This window comes from Erpetoichthys calabaricus, chromosome 12 (genome assembly GCF_900747795.2).
Source record: "Erpetoichthys calabaricus chromosome 12, fErpCal1.3, whole genome shotgun sequence".
Classification (NCBI taxonomy): Eukaryota; Metazoa; Chordata; class Cladistia; order Polypteriformes; family Polypteridae; genus Erpetoichthys; species Erpetoichthys calabaricus.
The window spans coordinates 49,571,701-49,596,156 of record NC_041405.2 but is presented as its reverse complement, the minus strand read 5'-3'; the positions used below and the strand labels follow the sequence as shown (position 1 = coordinate 49,596,156).

General features: G+C 39.0%; 1 protein-coding gene across 1 annotated transcript in view; it reads left to right on the top strand.

The window, feature by feature from the left end:
* The window catches only part of eda2r (ectodysplasin A2 receptor), a 62,826-nt gene that overhangs the window by 22,258 nt on the left and 16,112 nt on the right, over positions 1–24,456 (top strand). The window contains exons 5-7 of the mRNA XM_051934506.1: positions 5,570–5,734; positions 17,493–17,618; positions 20,959–21,308. Coding sequence (XP_051790466.1) covers positions 5,570–5,734; positions 17,493–17,618; positions 20,959–21,308 — 641 coding nt within the window. The remainder of the gene's footprint in view (positions 1–5,569; positions 5,735–17,492; positions 17,619–20,958; positions 21,309–24,456) is intronic.

Genomic DNA, 24,456 nt, shown 5'->3' with positions numbered 1-24,456 from the left:
GTATTCTCATTTTATTGTTATACAACAGTTATTGAATTTGTTTGTTTTAACATTAATCAACAGGAAAGACTGTTTAATGTCAAAGAAGAAACAGATCTCTACAAGTTGGTCTAAGCTAATTACAAATATAAAACACAAACTAATTGATTGCATAAGTATTCAGCAAAATCATCACTGGTGCAGGCAGTTGGTTTTAGAAGTCACGTCATTAGTTAAATGGAGATCAACTGTCTGTAGTTAAGAGATTTCAGATTATACAAATGGATTACAGAAAGTTTTCCAAAAGACAAGTTTTTAGACTCTGAAGGTTCTATGGTGACACCACAACTGATCTTTTTGGCCATCAGACTAAAGTACCATCTTGTGAAGCATGGTTGGTAGCAGCATCATGCTGTGGGGATGCTTCTCAGCAGCAGGCTCTAGAAACTTTGTGAGAGTGAAGGGTAAAATGAATGCAACACATTACAGAGAAATCCTAGAGGAAAAAAGGATACTATCTGTTAGAGACCTGCACATTGAGAAAACATTTTTTTCCAGGAAGACCACAGCCCGAATCAAAAGGCCAAAGCTACACAGGAATGGCTTCAAAACAATAATGCTAATGATTTGGAGTGATTTACTTAGAGTCTAAGGGCCGTATGTGTAAATCTTTTCTTAGATACATACTAACATTTTGCTTATGCATGAAAGGCAAAAATGAAGAACACAAATACAAAAAAAAAGATTTATAGATAAGTGGATTAATAGACCTTATTAGACCCCAGGGAAAATATGGCTTTTTCAGAAGCTCTTTAAATAAATAAATATTTTAAAAGAAAGAAAAGAAAACTTTTGGCTTGGCGGTCCCAGTCACAGTGAAGCATTATACAAGCGTATTGCTGCTGGCATAAAGGACCCCCAGTCACGTTTCTTGACACACTTCTGCTGAATGGTTTGTTGTCTGAAAGTCCTCAGTGTTAGTATGTCAGAGAGGGGATATGCAGCATTTCTTATAATGGCACCCAGATTTGTTTTAACTCTCTCTTTTGCTATGTGGAAAGCATCCTGGACACAGACAGGTAGATACCAATGGTTCAAACCCCAACACACGTTTATTATACATTTCTAACTATTTACAATACTGCAGAACCCAGTGCCCAGCACCAATCACCCTTAGTCCAGTCCTCTGTCACAATGCCTTTCCTTCGCCGCCTCCACTCCTCTGAGCTACGTCCACTTCTACCCGACTCCAGCTGACGAGTGGAGGGAGGCGGCCTCTTTTATCTTCACCCGGACATGCTCCAGGTGCCTCACGATGAGCTTCCGCTGGCACTTCCTGTTGTAGCGGAAGTGCCGGCTGAGCACCCGGAAGCACTCTGGATGTCCCTGGTAATCCTTCTGCCAGCACCTCCGGGTGTGGCGGAAGTGCTGACGTCCAGGGCTCTTCAGGCATCCGGGTGCCCCCTGGCGGTGACCACGGGCCCCTATAGGGTTGAGCTTCCATGCTCTGTTCCCGTTGTCCCCATACCAACCAGGGCGGCTGCCCCCCCATGGTCTGGAGAAGGCATAATCCCTCTTCTGGTCCTTCCAGGCGTCCCGGCTGGGTACTACCCTCAGCCGCTCGCCACAGCTACTACCTCCAGGGGTCAGGAGTGCATCCCATACCTAAGCCTGCCCATTTAATTAGTTTGTTTATTAGGTAGGTATGTCTTGAAGTGATTTTTACAGCCATAAGTATACTACGTACCACACCAAGTTCAACTTAAAACTATCCATGCGTGCATACGCTTTTAGCCACACTCCATCAACATCTGTCAAGAACCATATATGGCATAAAGACACCTTTTTTGAATATTTATAATCTAATCATATTATAAATTTGGCCTTGTTTCTTGTGTGACTTCTTTACTACAAACCATGTTAGAACAGATTTAAAAAGACAGAAAATGAGAGTTGCGTGAACGTACACTCGAGGCATTACTAACTAAAATGGAGAATCACAACAGTTTTATTTTTGTTGGCCTCTCTGTGTATGTCACAAATAAATAAAAAAAAAAAAACAAGAGTGGGAGTAGCTGGGTGAAGAAAGAAATAGAAATATGCCTAGAGCACTACCAGTACACAGCAGGAATTGACCAAGACTGTATGTGCAGAACTGCGAGATATTAAGAGCATTCTTATTGACTTCATAAGAAATAAAATCATTTTGCCAGATAAATGTCAATATTGCAGTACATTCAAATCTCTTTACATTCAACATACAACATTAAAACATCTTTGAATTGCCATTGTGTTGATGTCCTAAGACAGTCCATGTTTGAGGGCAAACCTTTGTGAGGCTGTACAGCAGTGTGCTTCCTGACGAGTCCAAACACTGTCATCTACCATTTAATGAACTAATGGTCCATTCTGTCATTGATCCTGCCTTTCATTATATCTAGTCTTATGTGGTGTACCCAATATCATCTGAAAAAAAAATTACACAAATTGTCCGTAATGTACTAAACTTAATTACAATCATGTCAGCTAGGTTTACCTACAAAGAAAATGACCAACATACACATGACGTTGAAGTCTACTTTCCATACTAGTATTTGATAAAATAAATAAATCCTGGGTTGAGCTGAACAATTACTTTTGAGTATTACATATTAGTTGTATATTTATTGATTGAAAGTGCTTTCTGTTAATAAAGGCTACTTCATTATGTGATGGTGCCTTCATTGCAACATGTGTACAGTAAATTTTGCAGATTACATTAGGAAAATTAGCAATCTCTGCAAATTGCCTTTTGATTTTGGCCTGCTCACCCTGATGGCATGGATATTGGATGTGTCTGGGATGGCAAGACATGACACAGGGATGGCTGTGAGATACCTGATATGTTAGCTGGTTCATTTTGAAAAGCTTCCGTCAGATTGTGTGATTTCAGCGTGATGGCCTCTGTGATGTAGGCTCCAATTCAGCACATCACTCCAAGGGGATAGCTCTAGGAATTGGTGTATAACCTAGTCATCATCATTTCCCAAAAAATCATTGCTGTCTCTGAAAACTTGCTTTAGTCTGTCATTGGCAAGATCTTCCTAAACAGCTAACACTGCCATTGCCAGTTATGTTGTACTACAAGCAATACACCCATTTTATAGACAAAATAGATAGTAGATAGGCTACACACTAAAAGCAATTAACATTAAGCGAATGTGTAAGGTATTATTACCAACATTGAAGACAGCTGTATTGAGAGAAGATGTCAACAAAATGTGAGCATTAGAACATTGGAGTGTTTGGAATGTTTCTGATGCATCACTGAAATGTGTAGTGAAATGAGATTTTCTGTTCACTTCATTGTCCTGTCACCTGGAGTCTCTAAAATGCCAATACCAAAAAGATCTGCATAGTACTTGTCAATGGTCAAAACTTGTAACTTTATGCCAATTTACACACCGAGTTTGTGTTTTATAAATACAGACTTCTGGATGAGAAATGGCTTGTGCACGTTTCCAAGCGTGAGCAAGTTTAATAGATGAAGCCCCAGATCTCAATCTTATATAGAATTTGTTGGTGAAGTTAATAATGGCTGTTCACTCCTGATGCTCGTACAACCTGACAGAGCTTGGGCAGTTCTGCAAAGATGAAGGGGAAACACGGCAGTGACCTGAAGTGCAAAGCTGATAAGAGACCTGAGCACACAGACTGTAGACTGTCATGGCCATCAATGGTACATCTGTTGAATTCTAACTTGAAGGGGGTTAATCAATTATTTTGTGTTTTAGAAATCTAAGTAATTTAGACCATTTTGTAGGGATCTGTTTTCATTTTGACATTAAACTTCCTTTTTGAGTTGATCAATGTTATAAAAGTGATATTAAACCCACTGTCATTCAATGCTGTATAACAATAAAATATGAAAAGTTCTGAGGGGTGAATACTTTTAATAGGCAATGTAGACTGGATGGATAGAATCAAACATAACATACAGGATGGGCAATCAAGAACAGATTGTCAAAGTCAGGAATTAACCTAGAAATTGCAGATAATTAAGGAGTAGAGCTGGGAGTAGACCATCATGAATGACAGAGGAAGCATTTACTAGAATAGGGATGCTGGATGGGTAAAAATAACATTAGAAAGAATTACAGGAATGGAGGTGGAAAAATAAGATAATGAACAGAGAGTCAACAATGGCAGTAGGGAAGAGGAATACTTAATTTGTAGATTGCAGAATGGCACACTTTACAAGAGGGCAATAAGGATTGGATAGTCAGGAATGTCAAAATAGACTGTGTGTAAAAGGGCCAATATGCGGGAGGGATGGAATTAGGAAAAATAAATATTGCATATGTTCTATCAGTCATGAAAGATTCAGACTGAACAGGGTTAGTGTTAGAGGGGACAGTGCCAATTAAAAAAAGTGAAAGTTAATTCTTTACAAGAGAAAACCCAAGGAACACAGTGTTCAGTGTTTTCTGCCTTTATCATGTTTGTAAGTCCTGGTAGTTTTAGTCGGGTATAGTAAGGAACAACATATAAGATGAACAATCAGAAAAAGCCAATACTGGAAGGAATGGAAAGAGGAACGGTGGGTACTGAATGAGTAGAATGAAGAATGGCAGGTGCTCGAAGGAAGGAGGGAGGAAAGATAAACTAGACAAGTAACATAAGGAATTGCAGATATTAGATGGTTAGAATAAGAAATGGTGAATATTAGATGGACTTAATGAGGAAGGGCAAACACTAGATGGGTGAAATTAGGAATGGCAGATACTGCATGGGAATAATGGATATATGATGGGTAAAAAGTGGAATTTCAGATGAGCAGTAGCACTATAAGTAGATAATAAATGAATGGGAGTAACAGACTAGATATGGTCTGGAATGAGAAAAATTAGACAAGTGGACTCCCGAATGCAAATAATGCATGAGGCACAGGTCTATCACATAGCACACTCACGCTTCCACCCACACATCATGCTAATTCAGCGTTTCCTGTCACTTTAACCTGCACTTCTTTGGATATTGCAAAAAAGCTATGGAAACATGAAGGGAATGCGCCAACACCAAAAAGACATTGAGAAGGCAAGGCTTTAAACCAAGTCATCTAGAGCTGTAAGGCAGAAGTATTAGTTGCCATGCCATTCAGTGCAACTCTAGGAGATGGAAATATAAGTGATCAGTAGAGTGAACAGTGTTAGAATTAAATCAAAGCTGTGGGAGAAAGTGTCTACAAAGTTTTAAAGAGTTAAAACATAACATTCTCAAGCATGCTTAATTCCAAATTAAAAAATAAAAAAAAAAGATTCCTCAAAAGTGTCAGTACTGGTAGATAATAAATAGAGACAAGGACAAATTCAGTTCTGGGAACACTTAAAGGAAAAACCTGAGACAATTCAGTGTTTAATGAAAACTTCTTTGTGCTTTGTACTTAGTTAGCCTAAACTGAGATTTGTGACCTTCTTGACAATAATTTCAAAAGCACATGAAATCCATTTTTGAATGCTATTTTAACATTTTATAGTCTTTGTGTTTGCTTTAGACCTGCCGTTGAAAGAAAATCGCCTCACTTTAAACACTCTACTTTGCCCTTTTGTAGGTGGCGGAGGGGCTCACAAGGTGACATCTGGGCAGACAGCATCACCTCAGCTGGACATGGCGGTGGCAGCAGTTGTGTTCAGCGCTCTCATCTCAGCGGTGGTGGCATTGATGGTGATGTTGTTTCTTTACTGCAAATGTAGCTGTTTCAGGAAGTGTGACAAAGGTACTCCTCACGTTGCTCTATGGCTTGAAACCTTACACCACTGAAGACATGACTGCAGTTGAAGTTAGCACCACACACTATTCATTGACAGACAAAGTTGTTTTCATAGAAAATCTGTGACTTTTTAACAGCAGAGAATAGTTTTGAAAAAAAAAGTTTTGTTAAAGTTCAACTAAGTACATTTTCTCCTGTTGTATGCAAGAGGCTTGTCTTTGTGGATTATCCAAAAAAACAAACAAACAAAAAAAAAACAACAGAAATATATTAAAGTGCTGTTTTATCTAGGTTTTCAAGTCTGTGCTAATTAATATAATTGTGCTTATTAGCTGGGGCAATTATGTAGGGGCACAGCCTCATGCATAATAATTTCCTTATTTTTATCATTGTAAAATATTTTGCTATGTTCAGGACCTTCCCAGATCCAAAGCAATCAAACCACGAGAACTTTGCAGTAAAGGCCTGGGGCCTTATGTATAAATGATGTGTATGCACAAAAATGTTGCATAAGCTCATTTCCACGCTCACATCACGTTGTATTAAAACTAAAATTGGTGTAAAGCCATGCACATTTTCACACCAGCTCAATCCCTGCCATACGCAAGTTCTCCGCTCAATTTTGCAAACTGGCGGCACCCAGCGTCAAAGCAGTCGTTTTGTTCCAGTGTGGTTTCCCTTTCTTTTTTAGATCCACATCCCTGACGTGGCTTTATTAAATACACTGAAATGAACCGCATATTGTTTATTAGTTTAAGGCATCTGATTATAATTAACCTGTAACAATATAATGGTCCACCAAATGGCCAAACTATTCCAAATACCATAGCTGCTTTAGCATTGTTACTGTCAAGTATTTATCCCATTGTATCTGAGTGTGGAATCACACCTCTACAGCAGCTGATCGGAAAGAGAATTATTGGTATACAGCATCAAGCACACGCTGCCTCAGCTATGTGCACATTGCATTGAACTGCTCTCATACAACAAACGCTTCAGAGCCTTTCCTGTACGGACCTTGCGGTTCAGAAAACAGTTTCATCCCAAGAACTATAAATGCACTCAATCAGTCCATCAAGCGCTCCTTGTAGAACTGTTTGAACTTATAAGTAGAATCACCTCACTGTAAACTTGCGATACAGTTATAATATTGCACAACCTGAGCCACTTTATAAAGCGTGTATTTACATATGATGACAATATAATTTTTAAGATGAAATGCAGCAAAATATGTTTATTACATTATACATTCATCCATCCATCCATTATCCAACCTGCTATATCCTAACTACAGGGTCACGGAGGTCTGCTGGAGCCAATCCCAGCCAACACAGGGCGCAAGGCAGGAAACAAACCCCAGGCAGGGCGCCAGCCTACCGCAGTTACATTATACAGATAAAATGTTAACATCATTTAAATAATCTATATTGTTAATAATTAAACATGTGAGGACACGGTGTTGCAGCGCTAGTGACGAGCTGGCGCCCCATTCAGGGATTGTTTGTGCCTTGCGCTGTATTTTTGCTGGGGCTGGCGCGAGACTGGAAGGATAGATGGATAGTATAATTAAACATGTACTGCAAAGATATTTCAATGTTCCTTAAAAGTTTTGAAGAATCGGCATTCTAAGCTTACAGATGGCTTGACATCTATTACAGAGCTGATTGTGTGGCGATTGGTTACTTGGAGAAAGAAAAGGAATGACAGGGGTTTAATACGTTTGAAAGAGACAGTAATGCTGCAATAAATTATTTCATTGAAGGTCACGCATGGCGCAGCAAGCATCTTGAGGGAGGCATGAACAATCTCTGGACAGGGTGCCAGCTCATCACTATCACTGCGCCACCATTTTCCCATGTTTAATAACATGCTTTAAACTCCTTTAATCATGAAAATGATAACAAGTATACATCTCAGTATTTAAATTATTCAGACAGCTTTAATATCATGAATGAAATGGATTCTGTGTCCTGTCAGAGGAAGAGAAAGCTCGTTTAAGAAGCACGTAGTGATTCACACACATAGTGCACATAGAAGAACACATACAATACAAAGCATTTAACGTGCTACTTTAGTTACGATGGTATTTGAGAAAGTAGTAAATTAAACGATTTTAAGATGAAGTTTATGATGTTCTACTTCAATGACAAAATAAACTACGTGATTAAAGTGGAAATTTCGAGATTATATTTCCATGCCTTTTCCCCACTGTGTGCCTATTTTTTTTTCTTTTCTCTGTACCCTAATAAGCTTCCATATGACTCTCAGACGATGGGCTACAACTCACCTTTTCACGGCGACTTTGATATCTGACAAATAATTTTTTATTTTGCGCACTGTGTGACTTTGTAATCTTGAACTTTCAAGTTTCTCCGATACTCTATGTCACTCAATCAACTTCCTTTTGTTCTTTATACCACTGTTTAAACCAACAAATAGTAAGTTTTTCCTTGCATCCACTTGGTATTCACTGAAATTCTTCTATTTTTCCCCCGTTCTTTTGCCATTGACTTTTCACAGAACGCTGAGCTTTAGGGCTATTTATATTGATTTACATAATCAAAGAGGTGTAATTCTGGGAGGAGTTGGGGATTGGCGGCAGGCGCGTGCACGTGCACGTGCATTACTTTTATGTAGTAGAAGAATGTGGAAGTTGGCATACGCGCAGATTTATGCATCTGGATTTTTTGGGGGAAAAGCACATTACTGTTTTTGTCCATACGCCATGTTTTAGTGTGAATTCTTCGCACAGCGTTATGCATGAGGCCCCTGCTTACTGCTTACTACATACAGGGGAGGACCTTTGTGACTTCATCACAGTGACAGCCCTTTAATATAGACAGATTATCGAAAGACATTATGGAAGGAAAGGGGCTCTAAAAAGTCTTGATAACTGGAAAACTAGTTTCCTGTATCTCTGAACAGATTTTATAATTAGTTTCCTGTTATTGACATTAACCAATTTTGACAACTATTGTCATGTAGCTTGATAATTGATGCTACATGTGCACAAGTTGTCTCTAGGCTTGTTAGATTGCGCCCATAGTTCTCTATAAGACAAGCTAATTGTCCGGTTCCTGTAGCAGTCTCAAGACTTACTAGAAATTTTCCTTTGGTTGTCTATAACATGTCCTGATGACTAGAGTCCTATAGTTCACTTAAATTAAACATGATAGATAGTTTGATTTAGCTATCTTTAACAAGTCTTGTTACAGGGTAGTTAAAAAGTATTGATCCCCTTGGAAATTTTCACTTTTTGTTTTTATACTAGCCATTGTACCTGTTGAAGGCGGGTAATAGAACAATTTTAAAAATTTGCTATCTTTTGCCCAATGTATACTTCAGCCCCTTTCCTCTATTTGTGTGTGGGAATGCCTGTTCACTGGCACTCCAATTCTAGAGCACGTTCCTCCAAAGCCTATTTCTCAGACTCTGTCATTATTTTCAAGGAGCCTTTCTCACCTCCTCAGTAGACAGCAGACAACACTGAATCACCATGGATTTAATTTGCCTTTGTTTTTACACTGGTCAAAAGAAAAACACACTTTAATATCAAAGTAAAAACAAATCTCTGCAAAGTGGTCTATATCAATTATAAATTTAAAACAAAACAATTGAGTACACAAGTAAGCATTCACTCCAATGTATGTACATTACTGTTGTGACCTCTAACTAGACTTATTAGAGTGTCTGTAAAATGCAGTGAGAGGTCAATTCCTTTAGCTGGCCCTAACTAGACATGCAGTTTTCTGTAATGTCTCTACCATGTCCTTACAACTAAAGCTAGAACTGCCTTCTGTTAGGCATGTCCTGTAATTACCTATAACATGTATTAGTACTCTATCATAACTTTTGTTAAACAAACTTTTACAAATCTTTACAATGATCTTCATCTTTAGATTAGGTTCTGCCAAAAGATCTACAACTAACAAGTAAATGATTTATAAAGAAATAAAGTGTAAAAGCCCACATAATTCTTTCAGTGTTACAAAACAGGTAGAACTATGAAATAGTTTTACAGAAAATGCAGCTTGAGAACAAAAAACTTGAATATGATATATAAAGCAGGTGTAATTAGTCTTTAAACACATTTGTCACTAATCAGCTAGACATTAATGAATGATTTCAAAATATGAGTAATGTATTACTGAATTGTAAAAAATAGTTAATTGACCATTTGTTAGATCATTTGTAAATGATTTAAAACGCAAGACCTTATAATTTAATGATATGTATAGCTATTGGAATGCACATAAACTATTAATGTGTTAAGCACTGTATAATGTTTGCTAATGACTTATACATGAAAGTTATTATAAAGTGTTGGTCGAGTCATAACAACTAAGTTCCTGGAGCTGTCTCTCTCACTGGACTTGTTAGTCAGTCTTCTCTCATCTATATCAAGTCTTGATGCCTAGATTGCATTAACTGTCTCAAACTAGAATTGCCAGAAAGCTTCAGACAGCTGTCTATAACAAAGCTGATGGCTAAATTCCTGCATTTGTCTTTAACTGGACTTACTACACGGTTTCCTATACATGTCTGTAACAAGTCTTGACATTCAGATCTGTGGCTCCCAAACTCCTAGAGACTCACTGCAGGTTGGCTGCAGGTTTTTGTTTCAACCAGATTCATAATCAGTGATAATGATTGATCTCATTTAATTAGCTGGTCTTTTTTCTCTTCTCCTAATCAGCATTTAGAAAAGCAGTGATATGATTTTTGCATTTATAAGATATATAGAAATATTTATGTTTTTCCTTGTAGCTTTAAATGCTGAGCTCTCTTTTGTTGTTTTCCTACTTTTTTGCCATTTTTCTGTGTAATTTACTCACCTCACTGTATCCTAATAATGACAATTAAAAGCAGAGCTAACACCCGGGCAAACGACTCTGAATAATGAAAGCCTACAAACTACTTCTGCGTCAGACCCACTAATTAGTAAATAATAGATTAAATAACCAGAAAACCTGGAAAAGCAGATTGAAAATTATAATGAAAATATTGTTAAAAAGTAATAGATAGATAGATAGATAGATAGATAGATAGATAGATAGATAGATAGATAGATAGATAGATAGATAGATAGATAGATAGAGAACTTTTGCAAAGCCTGGCAGGATCTGATCAATAATATTTTAGAATAAGAAGAAATAATTATTTCCGCATTTCTTTTCCTTCTCCATTTATCTTTATTGCTCTATTAAACTCAACAATTTAGGTATGTTTACAAGCTTTAAGTATTACTCCTTTGGCCATGCTCTCCTTCTCAGGGGTGGGGTTTGATTCGTTTTCAATCCTATTTTTTGTAAAAATTGATCTATATGAACGGAATGATTACAATAAAATTAATAAAATATAATAAAAAAAATAAAATTATAATGAAAATATTGTTAAAAAGAGATAGATAGATAGATAGATAGATAGATAGATAGATAGATAGATAGATAGATAGATAGATTATCCTCATATAACTGCTTCGTACATTTTAATAAAGGCTGACAAAAATTAGTTTTGTATTTTCTACATTGACCCAGAAGCTGTAAAATAATAGCTAATAGCTAACTTAATTAGGCTATGAGTCCAATTAAAAACAGACATTGTAAGAAACATTGGACCCCCAGGACTGAGGTTAGGAACCAGTGCTCTAGAAGCTTATATCTGTCTATAATCAGACTTGCCAAGTAGTTTCCAAAAGTTGGATATATAAAATTTTGCTGTCATCTGTTAATTAACGTGTTAGGCTTTTTCCTTGTAGTTGTCTATAACACACCTTGTAGCTTTCTCAAAGTAAACTAAATGTCACGATCCTTGGCAAGTTAAATGTTGTATGATGGGTTATTTTTCCATGTTTTACTTCTTTGAAAATTTATTTTATTTTATTGTTAGTGCTCTTTTTTGCTGCCATCTTGATGAAGTCATGGTGTGTTTTGTTTTGTATCCAAGGACGCATGCTTGTTGCAACATTTTGCTTAGCTTACGCCAAATGATGACGCATCAGATTCTTCCTTTTTAAAAGCCTAGGGTTACAGTAAACCATAGTGTGTATTTTTGTTAAAAAATGAAGGAAAGTCTTTTCAAATATAATTTAAAACAGATACTTGTGTTTAGAGTTTCATGTTTCTGACTAAGCACTTTAGACCAGTTTCTCCACTGTGGGTTACAATCCACTTTTATGCTGTGGGTCACCATCACTGGTTGAGAGTGGCTGCCACTGGGCTGCGAGTGATTGTCTTTGGGTTGCAAGCAAATGAGGGCTATGAAAAATAAAGTTGTTTCAGTTATTGACTTGTTCATAGTATAGTCCTCACATTTCAACTGCCTCCGAATGGATTGACAATACTGTGCAATATTTATTTTCATTTCTAATAGCGCTCATTTTCTGCTCCTTTGATTATGTTTTCCATTTGTGTTCTCATTCTTAACACCAAGGGGGACCCCCACCTCCTGCTCTTCGATTTTTTTGTTCATTTCTAAAATCGTTCACTTTGCCACATAGTAAAACATCCCCCCAAAGCACTTGATTTCTGTAAGTGGGGCCATCAATGGACGTGAATAGATAAAACTGGGTCCCAAGGCCATTAAAGCTGAGAACCACTGCTTTAGACCATGATTTCTGGTTTTGCTTTGCTCTTTAAATGAAAATTGTCTTGATCATTTGTCCCAAACTCTAATACAGCTTGTGTTTAGTTTTTCCAACTTCTGCTACCCTCAAATAATTTTACTAGAGATTCTTTCATATTTCGTGGAAAGATGCTCTCACTGGTTGCATAACGCCATCATTTTCCTGTAGCTCTCTAAAGCAAATGTTGAGATATACATTTTTATAACTGCCTCAAACTTGGCTTTGTAGGTAGTTTCTTGTAGTCATTTCCAGGAAGCCTTATTAAAAAATTTTTTTGAAGCTGATGTCGCATTACATGACTTTTAGTCTTGGGGAATGTGAACCTTGCCAATTGGCACTGCTCGCAACTGAAAATCTCTGGACATGTCACATTTAGTGATTATGTGCTGACTTTCAACACAGTCGTGCTTGCCCCTTTTTATGACAGACAATAGCTTGCTGCCTGATGGAGCCCACGCTGTATGAAGAGTTTATAGCTACAATGAGTTCAGCTGCAATCTTGAAGCTTTTTTTCTTTTTTCAATTCTGACATGGTACATAAAACACAGGATATCAGAAAAATAAGCTTCTTTTCTGTTTGTGAAGTCCGAAACACCCATGTTCCTTATTCCTCGTTGCTGCAATTATATGCATTGTACTTCTGGATGAGCATTAATTGGATGTCAGCTCATGTGCACACAAGCCTGCCAATATGGCTAAAGACAAAATCAAACCCGTTTGAACTAGTTGAAATGAGTCATTGGTCATATCACATGATGCATCAGGCCTTCACGGGTGCACACTGCCAACTGCCCCCAACTCGTTAAGATTATGTAAATAAAGGGTACAACTGAAAATTGCCTGAAAAGTCATGTAGCCTAATATGACATGGCCTTTGGCTATCGACAACCAGGGTTGTCAGACTGTTTCCCATTGTTGTCTATGACAAACGTTGATGGGCCATTTGCTGTAGCTGTTGATAGCAAGTCTTAATACCGGTATGTACATTACTTTAGTTGACTGTAATTAGACTTGTTAGTATTTCATGGATGCCTAAGTAAAATGTTGACTGGTGTATCAATGCAGTTGTCTCTAACTAGAAGTGTCTCCTGTAGTTGTAGGTAACATGCCTTCATGATAGAATTTCTGCAGGGATCTCCAACTAGACTTGTTTGACAGTTTGCTGTAGTTGTCTACATCAGGTCTTGACAAGTAGATTCCTGTAGTTGTCTCTAACTAGTCTTGTCAGGTGGTTTTTCTTTCTTATTTATTAATACACTTTGTAAACTAGTTTTCTGTAGCTTTCTCTAGCTGTACTTTTACATAGGATACTGCAGATGTCTACAACAAAAGTTGATAGGTGGTTTCCTTTGGGAATCTCAGTAGTCCAACAAATCTCTCTTGAATGATTCATGTAGACTTGTCAGATGGCTTTCTCTAGTTGTCTACACCAACACTTGACAGATAGATTCCTATAGCCTGTTCTCACTAGCTTTTTTGGTTTACTGTATTTGTCTCCAACAGATCGTGACAGGCACATTTTTGTAGCCGAATCTGATACACTTTGCTGTGTTTGTCTATATTAATAGCCAGCCTCCTCAGCTTTCTCCAGGCACATTCTTTTAGCAGTTCAACAGGCTTTAATGATTACATACTCTGTTGTGGTCTTTAATGTTTATTGATAGATAGATTTACTGTAGCTGTGTTTAATGAATCCTTACAAACTAAAAAATCATAACATACAGCTAGGTGGTCATATCTGGCTCATCAAATAAATCTATCCCACCCGTGAGTACCACAAAGAATACTGCTTCTTTTGTAATTAGCAAAATTCCCACCCACAATGTCTGAAGTTGCTTCCAAGTGGCAAGATTGCAACAACTCAATTAGCATCTGGACAAGCCCATTTTTCTTGAGTAATACTGAAGCAGCCTTCACCAATCTCCCCCTCCAAGAAAGCACTTCATCATTTAATTCATCTTGAAAGTCAAAGCAGTTATGCACCCCACTGTAGAAAGACAGGGTGTTGCAAAGCAGCACACATTCTTCAGTCATTTCAACAAAGTAAAGTGTAAGGCAAAAACAATAGAAAAGCATAAGCATAAAAACAGAAGCACTTGTATAAGTCTGTTTGAGGAGTGAATCTAAGGCATGTTCTTTTTTACTGAAGACCCTGCCTCCATTATTTAAATATCTTACAATCTTATTACAATCCACAGAGTATGTGACACCATTTTTATTACAATTATGACAGCCTGTTCTGATCCCTCCAGCATAATCAGAGATAATTGAATTGCTATTACTGCTCCAATCACCACTTAATGTGCTGCAGTTTGTTTTACAGTCCTCTCTGCACGTGTTGCAGTATCTGTTACAATCCACAGCTTACATGACACTTTTTCTATCACAATTATGACTGCCTGTGCTGCTCTCTCTATATAATCAAAGCTAACTAAACTGCTGTTACTGTTACAATCACTGTTCACTTTACCAAAGTTTGTATTACAGTCCCAACAAGTTACACAGTCTGTATTACAATCCACAGTCTGTATTCCACCGTTCCTGTTACAATAATGATTCCCTGTGCTGATGTTTCCACTTCAATCAAAGCTCATTGTGTTGCTCTCGCTGATACATCCACCAATTCCCATGTTGCAGCCTTTGTTACTGTCTACTGTCCACATGCTACTACTTCTTTTACAGTAACGAGTCCCTTTGCTGCTATCCCTGTTACAATCAGAACTTATTGTACTGCTCTTATTGTTACAGTCAACTCTCCCTTTGTTGCAATCCACTGTCTCTATTTCAATAATGACTCCCTGTGCTAATGTCCTTTACAATCCAGATTCATTGTGCCACTGGTATTAATACATCTGCCATTTCTCATGTTGCACGTGTGATCGGTTGACAGAATATCGCAAGCTGCTTCAAATGTTGGGCCACCAGCCAGATAAACAAAAGCTGTGCAAAAAAAGATGACGTAATAGCCCAACATATAAAGGTTTCCCTGGGTTAGGGAGGCACAGAACTCACTAGAGCTTGCTCCAAGTTCGGTTTTGGATCCAAAGTCAAATGTCATCCTCTGGGGACCATCGGATTTTATGGAACTCTGACCAAAAAGAGTGGGGCCAGCTCTGGGTGGTGCAGCCAGGTCACTGAGTGGCTATTTGGAGTTGTGGGTGAAATAGGAACGACAGAGTGGTACCGCTTGCCTCAGCAGAGCCAGGAAGGTGATTCCAGGCACACATATGTGACAGCAGTCTTAATTAAAACTCACAGTCCACATTCCACAGTCTCTGTTATGATTATGTTTTCCCATGCTGCTGTCTCTTGTGCCACTGTTATTAATACATCCTTTACTCCCAATGTGGCAGTCTATATCACAGTCCACATTGCCATGGCTGCTATCTCTTGCAGTCTAGACTCATTGTACCTCTGTTACAGTTATAGTCATGACTCTAAATGTTGCAATGTCTATTACAATCCACTGGTCACACGCCATTGTTTCTGTTACAATAAGGACTCCTTGTGCTGCGTTCTCTAAATCACCAATCACTGTGTCACTCGTACTAATGTATTTGCTTTTTCCTCTGCTGGAGTCTCTATTACAATCCAAGTTGCTGTCTCTGTATGATAATGTGTTCCTATGCTGCTGTCTCAATTACAATTAAGATTCATTGTGCCACTGTTATTAATACATCCATCATTCCCTATGTTGTAGTCTATATCACAATTCAGATCCCTGTGCTGCAGTCCCTGTTACAGTCTAGACTCGCTGCTACAGTAACAGCCATGACTCTAAATGTTGCAGCGTCTATTACAATCCACTGGTTGCATGCCATTCTTTCTTTTACAATAAGGACTGACTGTACCGCTGTCTTTATTTAAATCATCACTCACTGTGTCAATCTTACTAACACATTTGCTTTTTCCCATGCTGGGGTCTGTATTACAATTCAGGTCAGTGTTTCTCTGTATGACAATGCTTTCCCATGCTGCTGTCTACAACTGCTGTTAAAATTAAGACTCATTCTGCCTCTGTTACTACTACATCCATCATTCCCCCATGTTGCAATGTCTATCACAATACAGATTCCCTGTGCTGCTCTATCTCTGTTACAATCCAGACTCATTGGTCTATTGTAACTCTTACAGTCACCAAATTCTCTATTAGGTCTCAAACTCTTCATGTTGAAATCTCTTTGTTTAAATCTCTTTTACAATCCACTGGTCACATGCCACCATTTCTGTGCGGCTGCCTCTATTTAAATCAGTGCTCACTGTGCAGCTCTTATTAATACATCTTCTTCCTCCCATGTTGGGGTTTTTAGTACAATCCACAATCTACAGGGTATTGTCTTTATATGATAATGTTGTCCAATGCTGTTGTCCCTTTTTCAGTTAAGACTTGTTGTGCCGCTATTGTTAATATATCCGTCACTCCCCGTGTTGCAGTCGCAATCACAGTCTACATTCCTTCTGCTCTCTATTATAATCAGACTGACTGTAACATGTTATTCTTACAGCCCCCCTCCTTAAGCTGCAGTCCCTATTACAATACACTGTCTTTATCACAAACCACATGACTCTCCATTTTCTGCCGTGTCTTTTACAATCCAGACTCGATGTACTGCGGCTATTGTTACAGTCACGGCTCCCATGTTGGTCTCTATTATAGTCATGTTGCAGTCTGTGTTACAATCCACGGGCCACAGGCCGCCGTTTCTGTTACAGTAATGAATCCCTGTGCTACTGTCTCTATTTAAATGAAAACTCACAGTGTCACTTTAACTAATACATCTTCTCTTCCCCACTTTGGTGTCTCTATTACAATTCTCAGACTACAGGCCACTCTCTCTGTTACATTAATAACTCCCTCTGTTTCTACTTCTGTTATGAACATTGTGCTGCTCTTATTGTTATAGTCATGACTCCCTGTGTCAGTGACTCTATTACAATCGACGGTCACTCTTACACTGTCACAGTTACAAGTTATACTCCTCATGCTGAGAGCCCTCTTTTACTTCTCGAGTTTGTTACTTCTAATGTACAGTATGTATATGTCCAACATAAAAAACACATACTCTGCATATTTTATGCATTTACATTTTGAATTTTAATTATGTTACCTTACTAATATATATATTTTGATTTCTGTAGAATTTCAGGTATCTTTCAAGAGAAATACAGAAGAGAGTGGTTCAAAATCTGGCAGGAATGTTCCAGAGGAATCACTTAGCCACAGTGGCACGCTGGGACCCGAGAGTGATGCTGACCCATCTGCTGGTAGGAGACAGATAAACTCTTAGTGCCTGTTTTTTCTGCAGTTTCCTGACATATTGCAACTTTACATTTGTGAAAGTGAAGCACAGTTAAATGGGGATGAACTACTGCCAATCATTGACTAACAAACGAGAAGTTTACAGACTAAAACTAAGTCCTAGGAGAATGATGGTAGGGGAAGATAGAAACAGGGTGTGGATAAGAAGAATCACTATGTATGCTTCTCTTATCTGTGGTAAATTCTTTTTTCCATTTTAGAATTATTTTTTAAGTAGATGTCTCTTGAATACCTCGAGAACTTGAAAACTTTCTAAATAGCATGAAGTTGTGATCTGGTTATGCTGCCCCCATGCGGCTGTTACCACTTTGCATCCAGGTCCGTTGTATAAGCATCTTTTCAGAATCAGAATTAGAATCTGGTTTTTTGGCCAAGTATGCACACAACAAGGGATTTGACTGCAGTTTTGATGACTCTCCAAGGATAAGTTACATAATCGACATACACATAACAGTTACTCACAAACCTGAGATTAAAGAAAACAAGACAGAGAATGCATATATATATATCTTTATATATAATCTTCATTTGGATCTTGATCTTTGTTTGTCCGCGAATTCACTGCCTTGTGTGGTGTTCCTGCTGTGTTCAGTAGAGGGCAGTAGTGATGGAGGAGGAGAGGAAGTGAGGGGGAGGATCGTTGGATGAGGTTGGAGTGTGGTGATTAAAGAGGATTGAACTAAAGGAGACTACATGCTGTCTGTACTGGCTGAATACACAACACCTTGGTTGTTACTTTTGTTTACAAACACTGTCGATAGCACTCTTTGTGTTTAGATCTGGCGTCAACACAGTGCTTTGTGTTTAGATCTGGCATCGACACCTGCTTCATTGTCGAGACTGTGGTTTTTTGTGTTTCTATCGACCGTCGTTGGCAGCACTTCGTCCAAATCGAACGTTCACCCACTTCTTGGAGTCGAAAGTCAGAGTATATAAGTCGGACACACTTCTGTGATTTTCTATCAGTCGGCGTTTGGAGTTCAAGAAAGAAGCATTGGTTCTTCTTTACTCTTTGGATTGCCACAAAGCAACCTGTGAGATTGGAGAAAGGTTGAGAAGAGATCGTGAGAGGAAACGACAGCATCATGAAAACGAGATGGACTGTGAACGGAGAGAAGCAGAAATGCTCCTCCACCACAACATAATTACTATTCGGACAGTGATTCCGAGTAGGCCGTTCCTATCGAATCAATGTCCAAGGGTTTTGTTTTGTAATTTTGTTTCCCTTATAAAAAATCATAATGCTGTGCGACGAAGGGCCCAGTTCACGACTGGCAGCCGCGTTTAAACAGGGAGCCCTTCATAGACAACTTTAACACGCGCAACGTAGTTAGGCGCACATGGCTAGTATATATATATATATATATATATATATATATATATATATATATATATATATATATATATATATATATATATATATATATATATATATATATATATACACATACATACAAATACTGTATACATACACGGTGCACAGTGTAAATAGTGTTAAAAATGCTGAAATAAACAATGAAAAACAAATATTAACAATGCATAAACAATACTGCAAAACCCCGGGAGGCCTGAGGGGTAGGGTGCTCAGCCTGATTAAGCTGAACTAACCATTTGTGAGCTTGATGGCCTGTGGGGAAAAAAGAAACTCTTCTTATTTCTGCTTGTATTGGCATATATTAATCTACAACACTTGGCCAATGGAAGAAGATCAAAATCTGGATGTGAGGAGTCGGTTATGATTTTCCCTCCCTGTTTCATGACTCTGGAATAGTACAGGTCCTCTAAGTTGGGAAGACTGTCACTAATGTTATTTACCAATGCTCAGCAGACCTGAACATTTGTTGTAAACTGTTTTTGTCATGTTTAGTCACTGATCCAAACCACACTGTTATGGATGAGCTGATAAGTCTCTGTGCTGTGTAGAACTGAATCAGCAGCTTCTGTGGAAGGTTGAACTTCCTCAGCTGTCACAGGAAGTACATTCACTGTTGTACCTTATTTATGATGCACTGTACATTGGTCTCCCCTTTCAAGTCCCAGGAGATTATGGATCTTAGAAATGTGAAAGTTTCCACAAGTGTCATAGCAGTATTAAGTATGGAGAAGGGAGATAATATTGTTGGACCGCTCCTAAAGTCCACTGTCATTTCCACAGTTTTGAGAGTGACTACACCAAAGGGCCATCTGCTCAACCTCCCATCTGTATGCAGACTCATCACCATTCCTGATGATCCCAATGATGGTTGTTTTGTTCGCTTATTTGATAAGTTTGGTAGATGGGTCCTTAGAGGTGCAGACATTAGTGCAGAGGGAGAAGAGCAGTGGGAAGAACACTTATCCCTGGGGGGGTAGTCATGTTGATCTATGACAGGTAGATCTGAGTTTCCCCTGTTTCACCAGCTGTTTCCTGTTGGTCATGAAATTGGTGATCTATTGACAGGTGGTGGCGGGAAATGAAAGCTGGATGGGTTTTGAGTGGAGGAGGTCCAGAATTATTGTATTAAAGGCAGAAAAACAGAAATCCTTGCATATGTCCCTGGGTTGTCAAGATGTTGCAGGATGTAATGCAGACCCATGTTGAATACATTGTCCACTCTTGATAAGTAAACCAAAGGGGGTCCAACAAAGGAGCTGTGATGTCCTTCAGGTGAGATAACACCAGTCTTTCAAAGGACGTCATGGCCACAGATATCAGAACAACAAGCCTGCTGTCATTCAGTCCTATTATACTGGATTTACTGGAGACTGGTATAATTGTGGCTTGTTTGAAGCATAAGGGAACTTCATTCAGCATTAATGATTTGTTGAAAATCCAAGTAAAGACAGGGAACAGTTGATCAGTGCAGATTTTTAAGCAGGAGGGTGAGACGCCATCTAGACCTGTTGATTTCTTAGCATTCTGTCCTTTGAAGAGCCGACACACATCCATTTAATGCAGACTGAGTTAGACATTGTGTTTGTGTGGTCGGTCAATAGGGCTTTCTGCTTTGTGAGAACACCAGCATGAGCCCCCCTTAATATGAAACTATGTTTGTGGCTCTTCATTGTGTCAGTATCATCCTGTAATCAAAATTCACATTAATTCCTGGTACCAAATGCTGAAAGTGATAGTGCCTACCTTGAACCTGTAAACTTTTTCCTTTTGATCCTGCCACTGCCGCCTGGTATTAGTTGGGGGAATGGGGTCAGGACTCACTCTATCATTGATACAGTACCAAGTTAGAATTATGCTAGAGGATGGGTCTGACTCTTACCAGGATAGATAAATTCATGTTTCTCTTTCAGACCTGCACCACAGCTTCACATCTTGTATCCAGTCATTGGTTCCTTCTGTCAAGGAGTCATCAAGCTCAGAACCCAGGTCTTCGCACATGCTCAGGTTATCTGAGACGCAGCCATTGATGAGAGACTCTGTTGGCAGCAATGGCTCAAGCCCAACAGAACTGATCTACGCCCATCCAGCAGTGACTTCCAGGGAAATATTCTGTGCTACACTCTGGGACAAATGGGACAAGCACATGCCAGTGGAATGTACTGAGCTAGACTTCCATTACCTAACCCCTGGAGAGAAGACTCTGCCCACCAACCCTGCTGAAGGAAGCAATGCAGGGACAAGCTCCTACAGTTCAACCCTGGTAAGTGCATTACACTTTCTGAATGTCAGCTAGGGGACAGCACTTTGCTGAAATCATTAGACACAAGTCTCTTTAGGGCTTTCCTTTCCATTTTTAAGTAGCAGGGTTGAAACTCTAAGATAGGCCTATACTTTTATGATCTGCTTTCTCGCAATAAGAAGGATAGCTGTCTCGACAAAACATGTGAAAAAAGCACATTCAGTTGATTTATTCTAGAAGTTCCTTGCACCATAGATGTACATGCTGCTGTCAGTAAAACATCGATGAAGTTGGTATAATGGAGCACATTCCAGGCTACAAAATCCTGCTAGTGATTTCTCAGAGGAACCCATTATTGCTTTTGGCAAACAGGCCTCCTGCAGCTGCAAGTTTAAGAGAAGCTGAGGAGCGAAGTCTCAGGAAGTACACATAGGGAGTGACTGTAGCAATGGGGGAAAATGTTAGCTTTTAGGGACTGAGCTCTTATCATGGGCTGCAGGAGGTGGACAGCCTTTTGCCAAATATAGGACCCCAGGAACAGCAGTCTGGTGACTACAATGTAAAGTAAATTTGTTCATGGCGAGGAGAAGCTCAGGCATCTATACATGGACCACTTAAAAGGGAATTGTTTGTGTCTTTTTTAAGTGTCGTTCTGTGTATGTGTGGGGCGGCATGTCAAAAATCAAATAAAAGGTGACACAATTAAGCAAAAATTATTTCTTTATTGCATCTGAAAATACTGAGCCAAGGTGTGGAGCAGGTGTGCTATCTAACAGTTGTTTCCAAATTTCTATAGTAAGAGTGTTGCCAGGTTAAGTGATTTACTTTAGAGTTACTGATTGAGTCAGAGATGAAGATCAAACCAACATCCATATTCTTTACAGTTTACCATCAAACCAGTAGGCCACAGTGAAGACCTTTTATTTGTTCAAATCACACTCATGGAGAGCCAATGAATCATAGGTAAGCAATGGAATGGTGTCCTTATGGGTTACAGCTCATCAGCAAAACTAGCAAACCACACTAAATACTTTTCTATTGTCCTAATCAAGAGAAGCCAGTGAATAAAAGTAGGAACTGAATTAGTATCATCACAGTTCACAGTGTTACCACCATAAAAAACTTGGTCAGGCTAACTTAGCAAATCAAATGTGAAGATGTTACCTTCATTTGTATAGCTTACTGTTTATTAATTTAGTGTCCAGGCCATACTGCAGAGAATTGTGTCCTCAAAATAACATTTGCCTGAGTTTGGGCAAAGAATTAAGGGTGGTGATTGAACTAGCATTCTCATTACTTTCAGTCCATTACCTTTCTCAGTCCAGCACCTTATTTACTGAGCCACAGTTAAAGGCTATTTTACTTCCCAAGTAAAACTTGCTCAAGAAATGATTCAGAGGGAAGGACTGAACCAGCATCCTCATAGTTTACACTGCAACACCTTACTTACCAGGCGTCAGTAATGACTATTCTGTTGCCCATATCAAACTTCATTGTCAGGCACTGGCTCAGAGGTGAGGACTGAACTAGCATCATCTCAATTTACAATGCAAGCAATTACTTACTAAGTAAGAGCAAAGACCATTCTGGCAGCTGTGTGATGCTAAAGCCATTTTCACATTATGCGACTTCTAGTTATTGGGTATACCAGACTTGCCAACTCCAGTGGCTGATTTAATTGCCAGACTATGTCAGTTTAAGTGACGGAAAATCACTGGACACGTCACATTTAGTGACTGCGTTAGACCTCATAGCACACATATGCTTGCCCCTTTTTGTGGCAACCATCTGTTAATGGGTATGGTGAGTTCAGCTGCAAACTCTGCCTTTATTTTGACCTTTACCCATTTTGTCATGGTATGTAAAACATGAGACATCAGACATACAAGCTTCTCTTCAGTTTGTGATGTCCAAAACACCCATATTCTTAATCCTTAAAACTGAAAATCATTGGAAAAGTCACGTGATGTGACATGGTCTTTACTCTTGGTCAGCCACTGAGTCAGAGGTAAGGACTAAACAAGCATTCTCATAGTTTAGAGTCCAGCATCTCAGTGAATAGATGAGTGAGTGAAGATTATTCCAGCTCCAGAACAACAGGTTAACAGCAGTTCTTATTTCCAGGAGTGGCATTCCAAGCTCCTGGTACAATTGTCCAGTCAAGCCTAGAGGCAGTGGGTTAGCACAGGACTAAGCTGAAATCCAAAACTTTTTTATCCTCAGGATGAACATGTTCTGTTGGATTTTTTAAAGATATAGTGACACAGTATTATAGACAGTGAGGTTGAAGTGAGTATGTTTATATACATTGGGCAGTTCTGATATAATTAGGGTGTTCCTGTTTATTCAGTAGTCCATAATGGTTCCTGACCTGCAGCATGTGTTTCTCTATCATCTAGTAACCTTCTATCTGAATGCGCCTTCTCCAGATTCCCCGATTTCTTATTTATGCTGATGTACAGAGCATCACCTCATAATAATCCAATTGCTATAAAAAGAAGGTGACTAGTGAAAGAGTTTCATGCTATTCCTTGACCTGATTTGGTGGCCTAACAGCCCTAATATCCACCCCCCAAGCCTGATGTGCTTGCCAGCCCAACCCAAACCCCATCTCCCTACTGGGTAATTTTTGGCCATGCCACAGTAGCCTCCCAAAACAGTTGTGTCTGATCCTAAAAGGTGCTGGATGGAGAGCGTGTGAACAGACTCTTGCGCATTATCTGTAGAAGGCGGAAAGATGACAGTTATAGATACAAAGTGCCTCGTATTTCTGTCACTTTTCCCCAATAAAATAACTTTATTGTAGTTCAGTGCCGACATACATCATCGACACAAGACTCGGAAATGTCTCCCAATCAGAGTTATTGTCTGCTGCAGATGCCTGAGCAAAAAAAGAAAATTCGAACCCTTTACTGAGCTGCGTTGGCGCTGCCAGCATTCCCTCTAATGAGCTCCCCGGCTGGCAGCTGTCAACACGAGGAAGGAAACGGTTCTCCGGCTCCCTACAGATGTACATACCATGAGCCTGGGGAGCAAATTAGCAAAAAAAACCAAAAGGGGAAAACTAAAAAGAATCATGTTAAACGACATACTTCACACGCTCATTCAGACGCCCACCTCTGCGGTGCCGTTACACCTCTGGGCACTTCCTGTTTGGTTTTGTTTTTTT